The sequence below is a fragment of the Hevea brasiliensis genome, chromosome 14 (assembly GCF_030052815.1).
Source record: "Hevea brasiliensis isolate MT/VB/25A 57/8 chromosome 14, ASM3005281v1, whole genome shotgun sequence".
Classification (NCBI taxonomy): domain Eukaryota; kingdom Viridiplantae; phylum Streptophyta; class Magnoliopsida; order Malpighiales; family Euphorbiaceae; genus Hevea; species Hevea brasiliensis.
In genome coordinates this window covers 13,472,940-13,497,296 of record NC_079506.1, presented here as the reverse complement: position 1 = coordinate 13,497,296, position 24,357 = coordinate 13,472,940, and the positions used below count along the sequence as shown (strand labels likewise).

The following is a 24,357-nucleotide window of genomic DNA, read 5'->3' as shown; positions in this document are numbered from 1 at the left end:
TTTTTTTTTTTTGTTTCATCTCAGGTACTCAAGGTTGATGACTCTGATGGAGAATGGCTGTTGATTACTGTGAAGCATAACCAAGTCAATGTAATCCTTATCGTACCAGTTATATATGTACATTTGTCTCTTCATGTAGCTACCGATTATATATATATATGTGTGTGTGTGTGTGTTTGTTTGTAATGCCTAGTTAGTATTGTGTTTCCTTCATGTATAAAATGTTTTTCTTATTTTATTCCAAAATCTTTTTATCCTTGTTGTTTATATCGAACGGATCTCATATTAATTTGTATAAAATAGATATCAGTTGCTTGCATATAAACAACATTTAGATTATCTCATTTTATCTTAATTAACTCTTTACACCCCACTAGATAAGATCTCATTAAAAAATATTGCATTCTGTCTTACGTTTATATGAGATCAACCTCTGCAATTTCCAGTGAATCCCGTGTATTTATGAGTACAGAATTTATTATTTTCTATCACACCAGGTGTAACGAACATTTGCTTCGTAACATCAAATGTCTTATTCGATCAAAATAGCTTACAACAAAAGCACATGTCCTCTTCTGTCATCCTTAGGAAAGTACTTGGCAACCTACCTGTGATAAGTCCTTCCACCTCTGAAGCATACTTCAGGGCAGTCCCATGCCAATAAAATTGTAACACTAAACTGCATCTGGTGGAATTGAAACGGAGGCTGCAATGGCTGCACCAATAGATGATCCTGGTAATGAGGATCATATACTAAGACCCTGTTTGGTTCACTAAAACTGATCGGAGAATGGGAATGAATAGATTTCACTCCGGTTAAAGGGCGAATGTAACATACCGCACACTGCATCCGGTGGAATTGTCGCGGAGGATGCACTGGCAGTAAAAGTCACAAGGAAACCCATGCGACTGTAATTTTATGTTAATATTTAATATGAAATGGCAAATCAATCATGTGAGGATAATTAAGTATAAAAAGATAATTATCGTTTGGAAAAAAAATAAAGAAAATTTTTAAGATATGGGTAAAACTAAATTTTATGGGATCTATTATAATTTAATTATTATTCTCTAATTGATTTGTCATTCTATGTATAATTGCTTACTCGGAATAACTGATTTATTATGTAATTTCTCCCTATACAGATAATTTAGAAACTTCAAATCGACACTGAAGACATTATCGGTCTTGGACATTAGGCCTGTTTGATGGTGGGAAATTAAAATATTTTTTAAATAAATAATTAGAAAATTATTTTTAAAAAGTTAAATAAAATTTAAAAATAATTTTAAATTGTTTTTTATTATTTTAAAAACAAATATTTATGATTAATTTATAGTATTTATTAATAAATGGCATAACTTAAAGATTAAATTATTTATTACATTAATTAGCTCCCACATAAGTAAGAGTTAAAAAAAATACTCATTACAAGAAAAACTCAATTTATAACTACACAAGATATAAATAGTATTGCCATTTACAGCAGTGGGCATATCTTAATGATAACTACATATATAACTATATCTATATTGAGTCTGCGAAACCCAAATTTGACTCCCCTCTCATCTTACATACGATATAAAAAAAAAGTTGTTATCATTTATTTATACCATAATCAATCTCGGTATTCAAAGTTTACAAGCATAAAATATAATAACGAATTTTTCATGATATATGTATGCTTAGTACTGTGTTTGCTATTACTCAATAAAATGCTATTCTTATTTTACTTCAAAAGCTTAATTTTTTTAATTAGTTTAAACATGTCTATTTCATTATCAAACTTTCAATTGTTGCCCTGACATAAATTAGGGAATTATTGTTGTTCTCAGTAATTGAATTTAAGTCCTTAATTAAAATTTTATTTATTTATAATTCTTAGCTTCCGGTTCTAATTAGGCCACTTGTCCAATAAATAATAATTTTCTTGTTCATTTAATGAAATTAATACCTTCGAAAATCCAAGCACAACAGTCCAGCCTCTTGTTTCTTATATCTTAACAACATATATAAACGTCATATTCACTCTCGATTTCAAAATTAATTATGAAAACCCATATATATTTTGCAGATTATTAGCATCAAAATATATAATCTAAGATATAACCATGATGTGTGCTTTGATTAGACTTCAAATTCAATTTAATTAAAAAAAAAAACTCCTTAAAGAATACGTACTCTAATTAAATACTTTTCATTTATAATTTTTCCTAGTTAATTTTAACATTAGAATTTTCAATTTCGCATGCATAAGATAGTATGTTTGATCAATTATTACGTAATTAAATAAATATCTAGTTTTTAATTTCATATAATTTTTTTCCCTTATCATGTGATAAGTTGATATATTTACAAATTTTCATTTTATCATCCACTCATACAAATAACAAGAATTTAATATACTCAGACGTGTTGTTCAATTTGTAATTTAAAAATTAATATAGGCAGCATTAGTAAACACTAAACAAAAGTTAAGGTCATAATCCTTTGAATTGGTCTCATTCTCAATGTGGAAAAACTGCCAAGTTTGAGAGCCCTGTCTCCAAAAAATTCCCAGCAAATCAGACAAGTTTGATGATATGTATGAAAAATATTTTAAACGTTTGATACCAGCGTCAAACTAAAAACAGCTGGACTAGTTTATTATTAGGAATATTCTGGTGTTAGAAATTTTATATATTTTTAATTAAACATCCACATAAAAAATTATTTTTATTAATAATTTATATTTTAAAAATTTAATAATTCCATAAAATATTTCAATTTTATTTTATATAAAATAAAATATAATTTATAAATATTATTATAAGAAAATATATTTTTTAAATTTAATTAAATATTTATATAAACAGGTTCATATAATAAATACTCAGCATATAAAATCTGAACCCGTTACGGCTATTAAATTTCAAACTCAAACTCGTTCCGAACCCAATTATATATTACCCAAACATATCCTATTAAAATTCGATCGGATTAAATACCTACAAAAATCCAACCCATTAACATCCTTATTCTCGTGGTGCCCCAACACGTAATACATATTTTTCACCGTTCCTTCATCATATTTCTCTTTTTCTACTATTTTAAGATAACAATTGATGAAATAAACTTGTCATGATTAATAGTTTTAATTTGATGTCTAAAATTTGTAGTCTAACACTAGTAGGTTAGATGAATTCATTATTTTTTATATGTTTCAAAGCAAGTCAATTCACTATTTGTTGATGTGTGTATTTTGGAGTATGGTGTGGGCAGTGAAGTATCAAAACATGGTTACATATTAAGTTTTAGTATACTCTTGTTGGAGATGTTCACGGGAAAAAGGTCGACCAATGACATTTCAAAGAAAATTTGAGTCTTCACAATTTTGTCAAAAGATTTTTGCCATCACAAGTGATTATAGATCCCAATCTTTTTTTGATGCAACTCAATACAAATGCAACATTAAATCATAACCATAATTTTAGGAATATGGGATTGATGTTCATTGGATTCTTGATTTCAATGTTAGAAATTGGAATCTCTTGTTAATGAAATCATTACAAAAGAGCATGAATATGAGTGATGTTGTTGCTCAACTCTCTTCCATTAGAAACAAACTTGTTGAAACTCGATTACCAAGAGAAAGATAGATTATAAGTGCACTTCAAGAGGCAGATAAAGAATGCTATTTTTTTTTTTTTTTTACTTTCTTGAAATAAATTAAGAATAAAACTTGTAATATGCATGTAACAAAATCTCTCCATCCCCTGCTCATATGATAACCCAAAAAATTTTTGAATGTTTTTTTGTAACATCAGTTGTTTAATTGCAAATGGATGCAAGGTAGTTCAAAAAATCTCTCTCTCTTTTTTTTTTTCATCTCAGGTACTCAAGATTGATGACTGATGTAGAATGACTATTGATTATTGAATTAATCAGTTTGGTGAATATTGAAAGCAGTCAAGATTTTTAAATTTAGTCTGATTATTGAATTAATAAAAGTAAAGAGTTAAGGATTTAAAATTCAACCAAAGCTAAATCAGAGTTTAGTTAGTATATTATTAAATAAATATTATAAAATTAATAATAATATGAAAATTTAATAATTCAAGTTAACATATTAGTATATCAAATTATTGACATCATTAATTATTTAAATTATAAATAGATAAAAATAAGAATTTTCAATTTTCTTTATAATAGTTATAGGCTAATAGTTTTTAATTATTTTAAGCTAATAGAAATAATTTAAATAATAGAAAAAGTTTTTGTTTTATAAATAAAATGAAATTAATTATTTGTTAAAATTAAATGAAGAAAATCATTATTGTTTAAACGTATAACACATGATAAAGCAATCAAACCAAGTCCAGATTTATCTCCTATTCCTGGAAATTAAATGAGCTCACTTGTGATGTAGAAGGATGCCATGCACACCATCCTCCATTCTAGCAGGACAAATAAAATGTCAGTGCAAGTATACATCTACTGTAAGAACAATGAAAACAATTATGAGTTATGCAAGGAATCATTGCTGTAGAATTGAAGCGCAGACCGGCAAATTCAGAATAATGAATATGCATGAGATTTGATGGCTTCAAAAATAAAAATTTATTTAAAAATTCATTTCATACTGAACATGTCTGACTCGGCTAAACGAATAAGTATTAACTAACAAAAATGCAACATAGAAACATTCATGAAAAGAGTTGAATGCAAGGTTACCGCCCATGTAAAAAAGCCTGCATGAATCGTTGCCATTCACACTAAGAAATTGCAAAGCAAACAAACATAAAAGAATTTCTGATTAATTTCCTTAATGAATGTTTTAGTCTTTTTCCACTGACAAATTCTTGGTAATCTCACATAAAAGGTTAATCAATAGCCAACAAATTAGTTAGAAGTTCAATTAGTCGTGAAAAAGGGACCCATCCAAAATGCCCAAGGCAATTAAGTCTGCAGAACGTTAATCAATCATTAAATATTCTTTGAAGATATTGTGCAAACGGTACAATTTTTCTATTAATTAAAAGTTCAGTCAATGAGTTAATTGAACCAATACTTCTTCAATCGTGGAAAAGTCTAACCAATCCCAAACGTTGAGGGCAGTTGAAGTCTTAATTGGATGGCCACTGGCCGTCAGCATAGTGATCAAATGCATCAAGAATTTTCAATATATATATATATAATTAGAATTTGTCTAATGGCTAAAAAGCACATCAATCAATTATAAATGTTTGATTCGAGTCCTCTAATCCTCTTATGAAAAATAAATAAATACACATCTTATCGTAAGCGTTGGATTTTGTTGTATACCTTCTATTAAAGACATGTCATTGGTTAGGTAGGTAACCTACACAAAACGCTCGTATGTTTTCATTAGAAATTTTTTAATAAATTTAATTTATGAAGTTATTTATAAATTTTATTATAATATTGTATTATGTTAAATGATTATGAATAAATTCATTATTTATTTATAATTATTCATAAATTTTGAATAATGTGACTAGTCTCTTCAACTATTTTTCATATTTTAATATTTCATCCATGTGAAAGAATTTTAATGTATCACATCCCTTCTCCATAAATACGCTTTATACTTGTTTAATTGAACCAACCAATTCCTACTCAAAGAAAGTCTCAAACTGCACATATGGGGCCTTATTGCAAGAGTTCCTCAGCATCTTTCTCATCTTTGTGCCTGTTTTCTCTTATTCATTTCTTGTGCTTCAACTTGGCAGCAGCCTCTGCCATCCACAAGAACAATGAGACAGATCGGCTTGCATTGCTGGACTTCAAGGCCAAAATAAGTGACCCTTTTGGGGTCATGCGCTCATGGAATAACAGTCTTCACTTCTGCCGGTGGTATGGTGTCACTTGTGGGCGTAGACACCAAAGAGTCACAACGTTAGACCTGCACTCCCACAAACTTTCAGGGCCCATATCACCACATGTTGGTAATTTGAGCTTCTTAAGTGTGTTGTCTCTTTATAATAATAGCTTCAGCCATGAGATCCCTCCTCAGATTGGCCGTTTAAGCAGACTGCAAACGTTGTCTCTTTATAACAATTCAATTGACGGTCATATTCCTCCTAGCATATCTAACTGTTCAAACCTTCTTTTCTTTTATTTGGATAACAACAATCTCGCAGGCGAAATCCCTGTGGAGCTTGGTTTCTTACCAAAGCTCCAAGAGATCTATTTGAAGGAGAATAATTTAATAGGTAGCCTCCCACCATCTTTAGGGAATCTGTCGTCCCTTCAGTTTCTTGCTGCATATCAAAATTACTTGAACGGAAATCTCCCAGAAACCTTAGGCCAATTGAGAAGTCTATGGTTCTTCTCAATTTTTCATAATGGATTTTCGGGTACCGTCCATCCGTCCATCTTCAATCTTTCTTCGATCAAGGATTTCAGCATTGCTGAAAACCAATTCCAAGGGAGTCTTCCCTTGGGCATTGGAATATCTCTTCCAAATCTTCGAAGGTTTGCTATTGCTGATAACCAATTCACTGGCCCCATTCCAACTTCAATTTCTAACGCCTCAAATCTAGAAATGCTGGATCTAGCCCAAAATGATCTCAGCGGAAGAGTGCCTTCTCTTGACAAGTTGCATAGACTTTCAGAATTGGTGATTTCTGTCAACAATTTAGGAAGTGGGAAAGCTGATGACTTGAGATTTCTTTCCAGTTTAACTAACGCCACAGCTTTAAAATTCCTAGAGATAGGCAGCAACAACTTTGGAGGGGAACTTCCTCAACACATCGCCAACTTTTCAAAGGAGCTCCTCCAATTTGTCATACAAAACAATCAGATATCCGGAAACATCCCAGTTGGAACACAAGTTCTTGTTAACTTGGAAGTTTTCGTTGCAGACAGGAACAAACTCTCAGGTACCATTCCATCAGGCATTGGACTGCTTCAAAATCTAAGAAAAATTTACCTTGGAGGCAATAATTTATCGGGATATATTCCATCATCTCTGGGAAACCTGACAAATTTACTTGAAATTGATTTATCTGACAATAATCTTCAAGGTACCATCCCTTCCAGCCTAGGCAGGTGCAAAAACTTGCTCGCACTAGATTTTTCTATAAACAATCTTAGTGGTCCCATACCCTCACAAGTTATTGGACTTTCCTCCTTTTCAAAAGTTCTTAATTTGTCTCTGAATAATTTGTCTGGTTCTCTTCCCAAAGACGTAGAAAATTTGAAAAATTTAGGAATCCTTGACCTTCATGAGAACATGTTGTCAGGGGAGATTCCCGGTGGTCTTGGCAGTTGTACGAGTCTAGAATTCTTGTTCATGGGTGCCAACTTGTTCCAAGGATCCATTCCTTCCTCTTTTAGTTCATTACGTGGCATTAGAGAGTTAAATCTTTCTCATAATAATCTGTCAGGCAAGATTCCAGAATTTTTAAAGAGCTTCAAGTCAACACAGCTTTTGGATTTATCTTATAATGACTTTGAGGGCATGGTACCAGTAGAAGGAGTTTTCAAGAATTCTAGTGCTACCTTTGTGGCAGGAAATAAAAATCTATGTGGTGGCATACCTGATTTTGGGCTACCTGTTTGCAAGTTTGAACAATCAAAGAGGAGACTAACTACAAAATTAAAGATCATAATTTCCACGTTTTGTGGGGTTATAGGCGTTGCATTTTTGCTTATTTCTTTGCTTTTTTGGCGCCATTTAAGAAAGAGAAAAGGAGATTCTGTATCACTATTTGATGGAAATCCATTATTGAAGCTGTCTTATCAAAGTCTGCTCAAAGCCACTAATGGATTCTCTTCAGATAATTTGATTGGTATTGGTAGTTTTGGATCTGTATATAAAGGGATTCTTGATCAACAAGGAATGGTAGTTGCAATTAAGGTATTTAACCTGATGCGACGAGGAGCTTCAAAGAGTTTTATAGCCGAATGTGAGGCCCTACGAAATGTCAGGCATCGAAATCTTGTCAAAATACTCACAGCTTGTTCAGGAATTGATTATCATGGTAATGATTTCAAAGCATTGGTTTATGATTTCATGGTTAATGGGAGCTTAGATGGCTGGTTACATCCAACTCTTGGATTAGATGAGGTGCCAAGGACTTTAAATGTTATCCAAAGGTTGAATATTGCCATCGATGTTGCTTCTGCGCTTGAGTATCTTCATTATCATTGTGGAACACCATTTGTTCATTGTGATCTAAAACCAAGTAATGTCCTTCTCGACGAAAAAATGACTGGACATGTAGGTGATTTTGGGTTGGTAAAGTTTCTTTCTACTAGGATGCTTGGCCATTCAACAAATCAATCTAGTTCTCTTGGAATAAGGGGAACTATCGGATATTGTCCTCCAGGTAATGGTAATACATATTTTTCATCATTTCCTTCATAATATTTCTCTTTTTCTACTATTTTAAGACAATTGATGAAATGACAACTATAGACTTGTCATGATTAATAGTTTTAATTTGATGTCTAAAATTTGTAGTTTTCTAACGCTAGTAGGCTAGAAGAATTCATTATTTTTTATATGTTTCAAAGCAAGTCAATTCACTATTTGTTGATTTGTATATTTTAGAGTATGGTGTGGGCAATGAAGTATCAACACATGGTGACACATTTAGTTTTGGAATACTCTTGTTGGAGATGTTCACGGGAAAGAGGCCAACCGATGACATGTTCAAAGAGAATTTGAGCCTTCACAGTTTCGTCAAAAGATTTTTGCCAGAACAAGTAAAAGAGATTATAGATCCCAATCTTTTTGAAGCGCAACTCAATGCACATAGTAACTACAATTTTAGGAATAGCGGAAACGATATATTCATTGAATGCTTGATTTCAATATTAGAAATTGGAATCTCTTGTTCTACAGAATCACCACAAGAGCGCATGAATATAAGTGATGTTGTTGCTCAGCTCTCTTGCATTAGAAACAAACTTGTTGGAACTCAATTACCAAGGGGGGGAGAGACTGTAAGTGCACTTCAAGTAGCAGGTACATAATGCTATTCATTTGTTGAAATAGAGAATAAAACTTGTCATATGCATGTAACAAAATCGTCCCATCCCTTGCTCATATGAAAAAAAATTTTTGAATGTTTTTTTGTAACATCAGTTGTTTACTTGCAAATGGATGCAAGATTGGTTAAAAAACCCCTTTTTTTCCATCTCAGGTACTCAAGATTGATGACTCTGATGCGGAATGCCTGTTGATTACCATGAAGCATAACTTGTTATACCTAGTCTATGTAATCCTTATATATGTTTGTAATGATGCATCTTTCTTAGTTAGTACTGTGTTTCCTTCATGCATAAAATGTTTTTCTTATTTTAACCCTTTACACCCCCAAGATGAGAACTCATTAAAAAATATTGCAGTATCTCTCACGTTTATATGAGATCCACCTCTACAATTTCGAATGGAACTCATGTATTTGTAAGCGTAGGATGTACCAAACAGATTCTCCTTCAATTGCATCTATGATAAAACTTCAAGCATGTATGTTTTTCAAATACGTGAATGATACCCTCCTCCTCACTATACACAAAAATCAACCATAATAATGATACACACCAATCAACTGTAACCCAACTTCTTGCAAGTGTAGTCAAACAAAGACTGGAAAAGACTTACAGATGATTCCTCTTCTGGCAACCTTAGGTGACGAGCAACTTTAGTAAATCCAGCATGTTGTGGAAGCTGATAAACTTCCTTCACTTCTAAGTTCATTTCCTCCTCATCAAGTTTTGGCCTACACAGAGCCCACTGCATTGCCCAAATGGCCAAAGGGCGCATGTAACATAGAGATCTATACTGGCCATCAGTGTTCCAACATTCAGGAGTTTGGAAAGAATAACTACAAAGAGAACAGCGTGTTAGTAGCTTAGTGTGTCAGCGTAAATGAATGTGTGCAGTGCATTTCTGTCTCTTTTAAGTTCGATAAAAGTACTCATGGTAATACAGAAAACAGAAGAGACTATATGGTACAACTGAAAACAAGAGATTATGGTTTCTTACTTCACTGTGTTTTAGTTCCATAGAAGTGATATTAATCTAGAAGAAAAACAAAAAGGAAAAGGGATTTTACCCAAGTCCCCCTTCAGACCAAGCAGTTTCATAGATCCCATTTGCAGTATGAAATGCCATTTCCATCAAATCTTCCTGAATCATTGTAGCAGCAACAGCATATGTGACTCCGGACCATATCTCTCTTGATTGCATTGATGACAGGTCAACTCTCCCATCGGGTAGCATTCCATTTACAGCCCCTAGTTTCCCATCCTTCACTTTTAAGACATTGTAATTATAAATCTTTTCTAGTGCACTTCTTGCCTTTTCTTTGTCAACGACCGGGAGAAGTCCACATGCTCGTGCATACCTACATCGTGCAGCACAATTTAAATCCAAACCAAAATTGTCAAGCCTGAGTCCAATTTGCTTTCATGGCAATAAATATACTTCAAAATGCTAATCAAGCAATCTGGATTTTAATAAAAACACCTAATAGATGAACAGTTTGATATTCAAAACAGATTAAGTTACATCAAATGAAACAGACCATTGTCCAGCCAATTGATCAGTCTGAATAGATGAACTGTTACAACTACCACTGCTGTCGTAATTGAAGTAAGATCCATTCCATAATTTCTCATACACAACTTTCGCTTTCTGAAACCTAGCCCAAAAATATTCCTCAGAAGCTTTGTCGCCAACTTCTCTTGCCAAGGCTGATGCAGCTTGCAACGCTGCCACCCATAGCCCACCACTATATGCACTCACACCAGACACGGACCATGTATCATATGTCTGATCAGGAAAGCCATCATTCTCAATCATCCCATCACCATCCCTGTCAAACTGGTCCATAAAAGCTATGGAAACATAAACTGAAGGCCAAACAGCTTCTGCAAACTTTTTGTCACCAGTGGCAACGACGTCCCTATAAACTTGGAGAACAAATTTTGGATTCAAGTCTTTCCATGTATCAGTATTGTAAAGGTTATAGGCATTCACTTAAAACCATGGATCATTCATTCCAATATCATGAGGAACGGCTCCAAGAACCTTTCTGCGAATCCATCGTCCATCATGTAGAAGTTGCATCTTACTAGGATCATGCATCATTACTGCTGCTGCAAAGTCTCTTTGAACACTCAGTTCAAGTTTGGGAAATAACATAACTAATGCAAATGAAGAATAGAAATGAACATCATAGGTGTTCCACATTTGATATTCAACACCTTCAAGATAAAGGAATTGACCAATGTTTTCTTCTCCTTCTTGAAGCAAATTAGTTCCAAAAGCAGAGTTTGATGCAACAGGAGCATGAATTTGCTCAAGCATTGAAGTCATCCTTCCAAGAATGTCAACAGAAGTGTCATTTTGATGGGCTACATCAATAATGCTCTTCAAACCTGCCCCTGAACTATCAAGGGAAAACTTCCTTCCCCCAATGCTTACTAAACTCTGGAATGGAGGTGATCCATCTGCAAAAATAAGAGAATACCCAATTAATTAATAGAATTTCATGCGACGAAAATTGAAAACTAATACAAACAGATTCGATCTTCCAAGAATAAGAATAGGCTATAAACTACACAAACCTGTCCAAACTGTCCCCCCTGAATTAAGATAATAGAGCTCATTAAAGAGAGTGATAGGATACCTGCAAAAAAAAAAAAAAAAAATCCTTCTAGATAACTTCAGTATCTGACTTTAAATGAAATGAGAAAATTATACATCCAAGCTCACCATTCAGGAAGCCTCTTGTCTTCAAGAATTGGTCTTTGCCAGGCTTCTATCTGGGACTCCCAGAGGCCATGCTCTATGTTTCAAGTATAAAAAATAAGTAACATACAACAGCAGTTGCTAAATGCAAAATCTGTCTGCAATTGTTATTCACAGTCCCACTCAACTGCTACAGACTTTTGAAAAGGAGAGAGAGAGAGAGAGAGAGAGAGAGAGAGAGAGGGAGAGAGAGAAAGGAGTCCAACATAAACAAGACAAAATGGGACATTACCTAGAATAGCATCATGAGCAATTCTTGCAGCAGCATCCCTATTAGCACCATAGAATTTTGTGTAACGCCTGTTGATGGAAAATTTAGAATCTTTTAACCTACAAACTGCTCAGGAAGGACTTCGGCAACCTACCTATGATAAGTCCTTCCACCCCTGAAGCATACTTCAGGGCAGTCCCATGCCAAAGAAAATGTAACACTACGTACTGCATCTGGTGGAATTGTCACAGAGGCTGCAATGGCTGCTCCAATGGATGATCCTGGTTCTGATGGCACTGATGTTCCAGCTGACTTAAGGTTGTCAAAGGATCCATGCTATTAAAATACAATTACATATATTAAGTTCTCTAGACAATGATGAAAAAACAACATTGTGCACAAAACAAAATGGCATTAGATGTATTTCCCTGTTGAAGAAGAACTAGATATAAAACAAAGGAGAACGTACTTCTTAGGGGTGGGGAAAAGAAGAAGAATAAGAAGATGGAGGAGAACAGAAGCTTCAGGAAATTAGCAACCTCTTTTATTTCGTGCCACATATCTTTTGCTGCTATGCCTTGGGAGTTTCCGCATATCACAAATCGTGGGCATTTTGAGACATGTATGCCACTGATCTCCTGTGCAGTGATAGCAAAAGTCACAGGGGGAAAACCATGCGCCGTCCTGTATTGATAAATAAGAAAGTTTAAATATAGGATATTTAAGCATATAACACATGAGAACCAAGTCCAGACTTATCTCCTATTCCAGGAAATAAGCTTACTTGTGATGTAGAAGGACACCATGCACACCATCCTCCATTCTAGCAGGACCAATAATATGTCAGTTAGCATAAAAATTACAAGCACACATGCACTTTTACATATCTGAAAAGTCAAAATCATTATATGTTATATTCACAAATAAAATATGAAAACTGTAATAACAATGAAAACAATTGAGTTATGGAACTTTTCTCACTTTGTTGTAGAATTGAAGTGCAGACCAGAATATTCAGAATCCCCTCCAACAGAATTCTGAATAGGCATATACAACAATGAATTTGCATGAGATTTGATGGCTTCTAAAATATAAATCTATGTAAAAATTCATTTCACACTGAGCATGTCTGACTCGCCTAAACAAATAAGTATTAACCAGCAGAGATGCAACATAGAAACATTCATGAAAAGAGATGAATGCAAGGTAAAAATTGACTTACTGCCCATGTAAAAAGCAAGGAGACATTTGCAGCTGTCTTCCCAGAATTATTGAGCTGAAGAAAATAACTGATACTTAATACCATGGTAAGCTATACAAATGTCCAACAATCAAACTTCATAGAGATACTTTCCTACCGTAAAGGTGAAGACTGAGACAGGGAAGCTGCTCTCCTTATAATTATGAGGAATGACAGGTGAAATTTGACGACAAACAATTCTAAGTTCTGGATCAGGTTCACCTGTATTTAGTGAGTTGAATGACCAGATATGAGAAAATTTTTTCCACAATGATAGTCTCAACAATTTGATTTGTATAACACCAGATAATGCAGATTACCTTCAAATATGGTCCATGACCTTGGATATAAAGCATGATAGGTTGAATTGTCTCCCTTCAGATTCCAGTCCCAAGATCCAATTCCAGAAATTGTAGGTACTCTGAGTATGCATTCGTTAAGTTAGTCATAAACAGGTATATTTAAAAAAAATCTACCTCAGCTAATGCTCTCACCGAATTAGGAGCAACCTTTATTTATTAATCATACATTTAAGTGGATAATAATAAAGTCTCTTACTTAAGCACCTCTGGGTTCCTTGGGCACAGAACACTAGAGTACTTTGCACCATTTGAGCGTGAAACGAAAACCTGCATGAATTGTTCGCATTCACATTAAGAAATTGCAAATTTCTTTTCAAAAAGAATCTCTGTTCTTTAATGAATGTTCTAACCATTTTTCACCAACAAATTCTTGGTAATCTCACATAAAAGGTTGAGATCAACTACTCAGCACTCCATAGTAACTAGTCCAATAACCTATTTCAGCATTCCAGCACCAGAACTTTCAATCACTGTAACTGTAATAATCCATATATCTGCATACTTCATCCTTTGTATGATTTAATGTAACCAAAATTTAACTAATGATGCATATAGCCAATCATCAGTTCGTGCTTCTAAAGACCAAGTTTTTAATTTCAAATCTTTTTGAAGCACATTCACACAACCCATTGGAATAAGTCAAATTCAAGAAAAAACAGTAAGTCATTACCCTTAATAAATGAAATTGCTCAAACAGCCTGTATATTTGTCTAAAGAGCTTGCAAATGACAGAAAGCTACAAAGGCATATGAGCATTTGCATCCAATAACATAATAGCAGTGTATTTTTCTTGAATATGACATGCAAATACAAAGATGACCTTTATGTTATGAGACAGCTACTGAGAATCAATTATGCAAAGCCAACATTTATTTATGACTTCTTGCAGAGAACATGCACTGGACAGTGAACAAGACATTTACTTCCCATAAGTTCAAAAACACAGAACAATAACGACCTTTCTGTAAGCATGTCATGTCTTAAAGTGTACACTGCCTGGCATGCATTATTTTTACACGGGTAAATGAATTAATTTAACAACAGCTACTTAAGGTTAGCAAAATGAAATTTCATTCATGAACAATTGGTTTGCTAAACTTACAGAAAATTGATTTGCTAAAACAGGTTTTTCTTCACATATTCTAGGGAACAGTTGCCAGCGCTGAAATTCACCTTTGTAACTTCTTCCAATGCTTCCAGAGCTGTGAAGTGTCAAAATTGTATATGCCAAAAAAAAGGAGGGGGTTAGAGGGAAACTCATAAATTAACACTCTCATTTTAGAACTCTAATAAAAAAAATAATGCATAAATTGTGGGAGACATCTGAAATACCCAGCCAGCCATATGCCAACATAATTTCAATACAAATTGAGCAATTAATGTTACCTTCACACTTCTTAATATGAAGATTCGCAATCTACGACTACCACACAAAACTTGTATCATAAATACACAAAAAAATGTTAGATTGATAAATTAATTTAGTTTAGTTAATTTATAACTTGGTAACTTTAAATATCAGTTCTTATAACTTAGTTTTAAATATAAGCTAAAAGTTATACATCCATATTGCTAGACTATATTTTCGAGCTAAAAGTTATACATCCATATTTTTAGACTATGTTTTCCAAGAAAATAGATATTGAGCCAATAAAGGTTCAAATATTGATTTTCTGAGGCAAGCAAATGCAATAAATATGAAAAGTAAGATTTTCAATGAACCACAACTATAAAGACCTACCCAATGCCACCTAGTGGAATGCCTTGACAAGATGTTACAAAGCGCTTAAAAAATGGATTGATAACACCACCCTGAAATTGTCAAACAGAACATGGAGATCAAACTGATCTTTGTAATTTGTTAACAAAACCAAGTTACAATGAGCAATTAAGATAAATGAGCATTACCTTTCCTTTGGCAGCTTCTTCTCGGAGATAACGCCACAACCGAATACCTACAGGAGCCTGCAGAGAACAAAGAAAACTGCCTTGTGGACATATATAACAAAGAGAAGGACACAGATTTGCCACAGATTTATGACATAAAGAGGACACACATATACCATTCATTCATGTCATAGAGAACATAGATGACAAAGAGTTTTGAAAATCATGCAGTAATGCCAAAAGAGAAAGGTGAATCTACCAGGTACGGTTATTCAATTCTATAGAACAGTCACATCCAGTGTAATTTGTCACAAGGTGGCATATCTAACATTTTTGTCTTCCCCCGAAAAAAAAGTCAAAAATTACTAACATTCATTTGTTCATCTTCATTTGCAGCATTTAATATATCTTTCACATATCTTGAATAAAGTTTCCTTGCACTCCAAGACCCCTCTTCATGAAAGTGGTTTAGGCTCCTTCATGCATTATATAAAATAACAAGAAAATGATTTGAAGGATATGAAAAGAATATACATACATATATATACATATATATATATATATGTTCATACCAGTTGAAATTTCTCTTGAAAACTTAAAGTGAATAGTGAAAGGGCAACTTCCTCACTATTTAACTTTCGCTGCCAGGTCAGTGATGCAGGTTTCCAGGGGTCAACCTTAATCCATATATACAAAAGAAATTAGATACAAGACATGCATTTAAAGGAAAGAAAAAAATGCCAGTTGAAGTCATTCATTTTAAATAAAAAACCCAATCTTATATTCACAATAACAAAAGCTATAGTGACATGAACTGCTCTCCAGGAAGTTTCATTATTCATTAGCATAATACATATAGGGACCCAAACTGTGGAAAAAGAAAATGCTACACCAGCATAACAGTTAATGCTACAGTTGTCTACAAGAGTCCCAAAAACCCATAATCACTTTGTCAGCACATTAATAAAATAAGAATTAACATCCACTGCTAAGGTAAAATGAGCAATCAATAAGGTGATGAAATTATGGCCACTCCAATGGCAGCTTTAGCTCATGTTCAAGCTAGGATAACCCTATCACATGCCCATGTCAACTGTCTAAACTAAGGGACTGAATGGAAGTCGATGAACATGACACATTACATGAAGTACCAAAGGTTTGATTAAATAGCCAAAAACTAACTAAAAAACAAACTAACCTTTTTAAAGCCTACTGTGAACAAATTAAAATCTTCTGACAGAGGGATGGTCTGATTTCATGGTAAAACAGAAAAGTTGCCTACATCGTACCTTATCCACCAAAGAATCAGAAGGTTCTCCATCCTGTTGATTGAATCCATGCTCCAGTAACTCTCCCTCAAACATCTTTCCTGCACTAGACAGACATAAGCAAATTTAGTCCAGTTGCATTTAGATTAATTGAAGTCATATTTACCTTTATGCTCTAATCTTCCCACTAGCTAAATTGCAAGAAGACCAAAGAATCAATTTTCTCAATGCTAATTTAGCACAGACCACTCCTCCCCCCTCCGCCTACATTATATTACCCAAACAGTCTTATCACCAGTAAAGAATTACAAGCAGTTACTACACTAAGACCTACAGTAACATCCATAGATGTTATTTATGATTCCTATCATATAACACCCAAAAAAATAAAAGTTGAATTCCAGTTTCAAAAATTTCACAGCTTTATATCAATCAATACTATTGTATAACGATCTGGGTAGTTATTCTCACATAACCCAATCTCCCAAAACTAACCCCAGAGAGAAGGAAGAACAAGAATTCATAGCTTCATCTAATTGACATTCCAAAACAAATTAACTCTCTTTAGCCAAAAAAAGACTCGAATCAATCAATGCATATTATACATCATCATCCTGCATGACAGAAACATAATATTGATATTCAAGACCTCAAGCATACATACGTGGACAGATAAATATGGACGTTTATAAAATAAGTTAAAAGAAACATCAAGAAATCGAAATGCAAGAAAGAAATTAAAGAAGAGAAGAGCAGAGCAAGAACAGTGACCTGAAACAGAGGATCTTTGTACAGAAACTAGGAGTGAGGTTTTGCAGAGAAATCTAGATTACCCAAGAAAGATAGTGTGGAAGATCTCAAAATATAAATGTTTGCAAACAGTCTAACGAGTTGGCAGTTTATTCTTGAATTGGCATCCAAGATGCAAGAGTTGAATAGGTATTAGTTACTAACGTCACCTATTTGTCTAAACTGAACAGGGCAATTGATGAGTGGCCAGCGCTTTGTCTTTCTACCATAATTTTGTATGGAGACAAAATAAATTAAAAATAAAATAATCATAAAAGATATCTTTCCTTTTTAATTTATTTTTTACAACTAAATCTCTTATTTCCCTTTTAAATATTTTTTCCTTTTTAATTTATTTTTTACAACTAAATCCCTTATTTTCCTTTTAGATATTTTTCCTTTTTAATTTATATTTTACAACTAAATCTTTTATTTTCCTTTTATAATCGAAAAGAACTTAAACTCGATCCAATAGAAAATATCAAAAGTTTATTATAATTTTTTAATTATATATTAACAATGGCACAAAAGCTTTTAGCCTTTTAATAATCTTATTAATATGTAATTAATTAATCAATTAGTTACATATATGAGATAAAAAAAAAGTTTATATTTAATAAGAATATATTACTTACACATTTTAATTTAAAATGATAATTATTAATTTTTTATACTATAATATGTAAAATAAATATATTATATTTTTTTACCAACGAAAATTGGATTGAGTAAAAGTGGCTCAACTCCCCTTAACTGAGGTCTCAAATTCGAGTCAAATAAATAAAAAAATCATGCAGAGAAAGAACTCCCATAGCTCAACTTTGGAATTACAGGGGTCATAGATAAACAATATATATTATTATTATTTTTTAATTTTTGATGAGATTATAATGCATTTATTGTATATGATTGAATTTGATAGAAAAATTGAAAATTGTATTTTTTTATTTAATAATGTGTAAATATTTTGTAGATAAAAGAAAATATATTTTTTCATAAAATATTTTGCAAAAAAAAAAAAGATATTTTTGTACTCTACCCAAAAATCATGGCTTCGCCACACTGAATAATCATTCAAGTTAATAGTGGAGGGTGAAGCTCATTCACTTTTAGGAACGTATAATTGTATTCTTTCTGTATCAAACGACAAACTGGGAAGTAGCACAAAAATGGCATCAAAATCAGTTTTGTTTTACGTTGGAAAGGATCTTGAACCACTACCCAAAAAATATATATATAATTATTTAGTTTCTCTTATGATTTAAAAGAAAAAGAAAAAGAGAGCAAAAGAAAAAAAAAAAAAAAAAAAAACAAATTAAGAAAACTTACAAGGTTTAATCTCATTTACTGTTATTCAATTTCGGGAATTATTTTATCAATGTTTTTTTTTTATTTTAATTTATATTACAAAAATTTATTATTAAAAATATATAAAAACTATTAAAAATTATTTTAGTATGAATTTATAACAAATATATATTTTTTTAAATATTTATTCGTTATTTTTTTATAAGCCTATTTATTCATTGTTACAAAGTTTGAATTTCTTAATTTGTTTGCTAAAAAAAAATCATGAGAGAATTATTTTTAGACAAAATAATAAATGAGATATAATTAGTCCTCTAATCGAGTTTATATAAATAGTTTTTATACAATATTAAATCTGACAATAATTTTAAAATTAGCTTAAATTATCAAAATTAAAATGATTTGATTATATATTGCAATTTTACCAAAAAAAAAAAAAAGAAAAAATCTTACCACCAGGCCTTGTTTTTTGCTCATGATGTTTTATGTTATTGGATGCAACTTTTAAATTCTCTTCTCATTACTTTAACCATTTTAAATTAGTCTATTAATGAATTCAAAGAGTGATTTTTAAAATGAAATTGTTTTTAGAGTAATTTTTATTAGTTCTCTAATATAAATTCAACTATTATTGATAACCTTGAATATTATATGAAATATAGTGAAAAAGAAAAAAAAAATATACCATGAGAAGTTGTAAGGTAAGCTCCGTTAACCATATAGACAAACAGGGATTGTCAAAACTCAAAAGGAAAATTGGGGAAATGATTTTTTTAAAAGAAATTGGGTCATCTTCAATTCCATTTTTCTAATAATAATCACTATAAAAAAAATTACAATTACAATTTAACGATGAAATTTAGTAACGGTCGATTTTTGCAAGCTAAATAATGACGAAAATAATAAATTAAAAATGTTAAAGTTTAATAAAAAGTTGGTGGCGGAATATTTCCTTTTAAAAATTAATCGTTGCCGATACCAAATCAGGCTCCGCAAAGTAGCATTCATTTAGCGACGATTTTTACGTCGTTAATATTTTCAATAATTATTATGACAATTGTTTTCAGTAAATTATTATAAATTAAAATGAATTAATCAGGATTTATTCAAACGCAGCCTTAATAACCTTTTTTCAGGCTTAGATGCAGTAGCATAGAAGGTCAACCCAAGTCTTTAGGAAATTAACGTAATACATTGGAACACAAACAAGACTACCTCTAATCACAATTAACTCGTTTTATTGGTTGGAAAACCATATTGTTCCATTTAAGCCAATTCGCATTTGCACATTCAAAGGTCCTTTCTAAATGATATCACCATATAATGAGAGTCCAACCTAGAGAGTCTACCAAAGACGATCCCACAGAATTTCACATGAACTGCTAACACTACTACATTGTTTTCATCTATGGGATTCATACTCCAGAAAACCAGTAGGACAATTGCATGTCTAAAATGCAGCTGATTTGCTTTGTAACCAATGAAGTTCATCAAGTCACCCTGACGAAATAAACACTGACAACAAACTGTGATTTCCATGAATAACAATGAAGGAAAGAACTAGTGCCACATTAAACAAGTCGACATGTGTTCATAAAAGAAAATCAATGCTTGTTGGTCAAGTCGAGCAACTAATGCAATCTCAAAACACTAACTGGTTCAGGAAACACATCATTGAGAGGCTCCTGCATAATCGGTGTAACTTCAAGGTCATGATATAAAATTCATAACAGCACACAATAATAGAAACCAAAATTCATAATGTAAAATTTCATCAGAATAGACAGATCAGTTGATGGTATGGGCTATAAAAAAAAATTATCACAGGCTCATGAAATTCCTCATGAAAAGGGTCTTACAAAAGAAATTTTTTTCCCCTCCTCATCTGAACACTTATGGCAAAGAGCATCTTTGAGCCTTAATCCATCTTATTTCAAAAAGTGGATAGTTTTGTCTTCCTTCGAAAAAATAAATTGTTTGGGACAGTAACTAATGTCACAAATCATTTGCTAAATATCCATACTAATCAAGAAGATCAGGCAGTTGCATCCTTCAGATAGGCAATGAGATCTGCACGCTCCTGTGGCTTCTTCAATCCAGGGAAGACCATCTTAGTTCCAGGAATGTACTGCACAAAACAAAATTAAAAGGAATCAATTAGAAAATGATTAAATAAGTAGATTCCAAAGGACGACAGCTTAGAATAGTCAAGTCAGCAATATCATATCTTAACAATGTGTATTTGTGCACAACAGAAAAACAAATCAAGGGCTCCAGGCACTTTAACAAATTGCCACGAAGCACAGCAGAACAATGCCATATTTTATTTCAACAATGCTTCATTCTCAAATGCCCAACTAGGTTTATATCAAAAAAGGCGGTTACAACAAGTTGAAACCATTTGAATAACTTATTGGTCCAAAACAAAAGATAAAGAAGGAAACTTTAGTATGATGTATTTATTGTTTCATTTTCATTTGCTCCCTCAGTCACCATTTCTGCAACAAACATTCTCTTTATCCTAATAATCTTTAAAAAAAAATTGAAACATAGTTACACCTAACAGAAGTGTACACAAGGAACCTGCCAGGCACCACCATTCCCACCACACCACCAAGGAATCTAGGATTGAGCTTGTACACAAGGATATTTAGCATTCTCAAACACAAACTTGACTGTTTATAACAGAAACTAGTAAAGAAGAAAAGATGTCATATCGTAAAGCCCATCAGAACCCAAAGCCAAGACCAGATTGGAATGGATACACAAACATGTAGAAATCATCTTGTGTAACCACCATGGCAGCTGCACTGAAGCAGCCCTGAAACCCCACCGCAAAATAAATTGACACTGAAAATCAATATTTTTCAACCTTTTCTCTCTAATTTGAGTGCAAATAATTAACTCTTGCCCAGATCTTAAAGACAATTATCAATTCTTAGTTGCTCAACTCAATTCAACTCAACTAAGCCTTTGTCCCAAAAAATTTGGGGTGGACTATATGTATTCTCCACTCTAAACAATTTTGGATTAAATCCTTGAAAATGTGTAATACTTCTAGGTCAATTATCAATTCTTAGTTAACCATCTTATATTTTCATTTATTCAAGATGACTAATCAAAAGTTGAAACTTATTTCTCTTTTCCTAATGACCTTGTTTTATGTCTTTTCGGTCTTGAATACACCAATAGATGATCAAAACTCAAGATTGAGTTATTTAACTCAACTTGCAAGGATCTAAATTTAGTCCACATCATCTTTCTTTGAAAAGAATTAGGCAAACACCTAATGATTCTGAAAAGAAGAAAAAACAGAGGTACATGTTGTGAGGAGAGAGAAAGAAATAGAGAAGGGTTAAGAAATTGATAGGGGAAGATGAACAATGAACAGATGATAAGCTGAATGAATAAAACAGAGCTTTTTTTTTTTTGGAGAAAAAAACAGAGCATAAATTGAGAAGGGTAACTTTGGTAATGTCCATTTACAGCATTTGTTAAGCTTTTTGGCTGTGGCGGTGGTACCCCTAAAAAATCAACATAATGAAAGCAAATATCTTGAACAAACCCATCAATCAATATGGAAATCAAATTTATTGCACTAATATTAAACAAGTTATAGGGAAAGGGAATCCTAGACAACCAAACTTCAAACATAAAGCTTGCTACCACCTAAAACTTCCCATCATTAGCAACCAATAGAAATACAAAAATTTCTCCACTCACCACAGAATCTACTCCAACAATTTGATCTATCTAGTTGCAGAACAAACCAATTTCCAAATACTAAGTTAACAAGGATACAAATAAGAAAGAAAATGGTTATATACCTTCTTCGGATTGAGCAAGTAATCGTACAAAGCCTTCTCTTCCCATATCACAGCCATGTTCTTGTTAGCTGCAGAGTAGGAATACCCAGCAGTTGTCCCAGATTGCCTTCCGAAAAGCCCATTCAAATTGGGTCCTGCATAAAAAATAAAAAATAAAAAATAAAACTCAATAACTGACCCAATCTAAACCAGATCCACTAGAGAAAACCAAATAAAACTCCAGTTGATCCAGATATAAAAAAAAATCGAAAATAGAAACCTAATCATAGATATAATATACCTTGTTTGTGGCCGGCGCCCTTTTCGACGGTGTGGCACTGGGCGCATTTAGTCTTAAAGATCTTCTCTCCGGCCTTTGGATCACCGGGTGGAGCTTGCTCGAATGTCGCCATTTCTTTCTTCTGAGCTCTCTCGGTACACAAAAAAAATTCAAACACAGAATGATGATCGCTAGGGTTTCGACTGCGTTCAACAAGCAAAGAGAACAGGAACCTGATTTAGAATTTAAGAGATAGAAAGGGGAAGGTTAGAGCTTTCTGGGTGGCGACACGGGAATATTTGAAATTACATAATTGCCCTTATTTTTATTATTTGATTAAAAAATAATCCTCATAACTGATTATAATCACAGCCATTCAGTGTTTGTAAGCATCCATCTTGACGACTAGAAGAGCGAGTAAGCATAGCATTAGCACACTCGAGTAGATCTTAAGGTTAGTGGCATGATAGTAATTTTATATATTAATTTTTTTTTTTAAAAAACCATTGAAATGTCTAATGGGAGATGTCGAATGGTTTGATTCTGGAACTTTTCTTCACATTCCTCTATGGCGAGCAGCGGCTGAGATGAAGACACGTGGCGAAATCTTAGCTGACAAAGGGGAGAGAGTTCAACGTTCTCTAATTTTTAATCACAAAATTGTCCTCTGCATTGTTGACTGACAACGCCAACCACTTGCCTGTTTTGTTTCCTCACGTTTTCAAGACTGCGAAGCTTCTCTCCTCACACTTGGAATTAGGGTTTTTTTTTTCTTTGTTCGGAGTCTGCTTTGAAATAAGAATTGAATAAAAAGATTCAATTTAACATAATTTTGATTTAATTTTTATTATTAAAATAATTTTATATAATTATTTTTCTTAATTATATTTAATTAATATTTAATTTTTAAATTAAATTATTAATACATAATATATTATATAATATATTTTTTTATTATTTTTAAATTATATAATTTTTAATTATAAAATATATATATATATATATATATTAAATATATTATATAATAAATATTTTAAATATTCATCATATAATATTTAACTATAAAATATAAATATAATTATTAATAAATATATATATATATTATGTATAATTAAAAATTATGAAGTAATTTATTATATTTATAATTAAAGTTATTAAAAAATATAAAAAAAATAAAATATAATACTAAATTATATTTAATTCATAATTATATATATATAAATATATATAATATATATTAAAAATTAAAAAAATAATATATGTATAAATTATTTTTATTTGATATGATTTTGGTGGATACAATCATGGTTTGACTCTTAATAAATAATTCAAATCGAATTAAAATATCAAAATAAATTTAATTCAATATATTTCCTATTAATTTGATAGAGTTTTTTTTATTTGATTTAAGTCTCAAAAACCGTGCACAATCAAA

General features: G+C 32.1%; 3 protein-coding genes across 3 annotated transcripts; 1 reads left to right on the top strand and 2 right to left on the bottom strand.

The window, feature by feature from the left end:
• Positions 1–5,645: 5,645 nt before the first annotated feature.
• On the top strand, positions 5,646–9,481 carry LOC131172653 (putative receptor-like protein kinase At3g47110). Its single transcript, XM_058134078.1, has 6 exons — positions 5,646–7,260; positions 7,477–7,545; positions 7,639–7,817; positions 8,076–8,337; positions 8,562–8,978; positions 9,157–9,481. The coding sequence occupies exons 1-6, from the start codon at positions 5,646–5,648 to the stop codon at positions 9,168–9,170; spliced, it is 2,556 nt and encodes an 851-aa protein (XP_057990061.1). The 3' UTR covers positions 9,171–9,481.
• Positions 9,434–17,647, bottom strand: LOC110672296 (uncharacterized). The gene is given in 20 exon segments (XM_058134077.1): positions 9,434–9,840; positions 10,072–10,362; positions 10,543–11,470; positions 11,588–11,649; positions 11,736–11,808; positions 12,004–12,071; positions 12,137–12,318; positions 12,522–12,666; positions 12,767–12,805; positions 12,964–13,019; positions 13,205–13,258; positions 13,341–13,444; positions 13,543–13,643; positions 13,781–13,851; positions 14,687–14,786; positions 15,326–15,396; positions 15,493–15,549; positions 16,044–16,148; positions 16,761–16,840; positions 17,511–17,647. Coding segments are annotated over 19 exon segments (2,862 nt in total). The 5' UTR covers positions 16,836–16,840; positions 17,511–17,647; the 3' UTR covers positions 9,434–9,560.
• Positions 17,648–20,576: 2,929 nt separating this feature from the next.
• Positions 20,577–23,198, bottom strand: LOC110669006 (cytochrome c). Its single transcript, XM_058134080.1, has 3 exons — positions 22,944–23,198; positions 22,664–22,797; positions 20,577–20,964 (listed from the first exon to the last, which is right to left on the bottom strand). The coding sequence occupies exons 1-3, from the start codon at positions 23,053–23,055 to the stop codon at positions 20,872–20,874; spliced, it is 339 nt and encodes a 112-aa protein (XP_057990063.1). The 5' UTR covers positions 23,056–23,198; the 3' UTR covers positions 20,577–20,871.
• Between the last annotated feature and the right edge of the window lie 1,159 nt (positions 23,199–24,357).

Bases quoted from the DNA above. Each gene is read 5' to 3' on its own strand.
- LOC131172653 (XM_058134078.1), top strand. From the start codon at position 5,646: ATGGGGCCTTATTGCAAGAGTTCCTCAGCATCTTTCTCATCTTTGTGC. The intron at 7,261-7,476 runs GTGGTCTTGGCA...GCATGGTACCAG, and splicing joins GTTGTCAGGGGAGATTCCCG to TAGAAGGAGTTTTCAAGAAT. The intron at 8,338-8,561 runs GTAATGGTAATA...TGTATATTTTAG, and splicing joins TATCGGATATTGTCCTCCAG to AGTATGGTGTGGGCAATGAA.
- LOC110669006 (XM_058134080.1), bottom strand. From the start codon at position 23,055: ATGGCGACATTCGAGCAAGCTCCACCCGGTGATCCAAAGGCCGGAGAG. The intron at 22,798-22,943 runs GTATATTATATC...TTTTTTATGCAG, and splicing joins GGGCGCCGGCCACAAACAAG to GACCCAATTTGAATGGGCTT. The intron at 20,965-22,663 runs GTATATAACCAT...TGTTTTGTGCAG, and splicing joins ACTTGCTCAATCCGAAGAAG to TACATTCCTGGAACTAAGAT.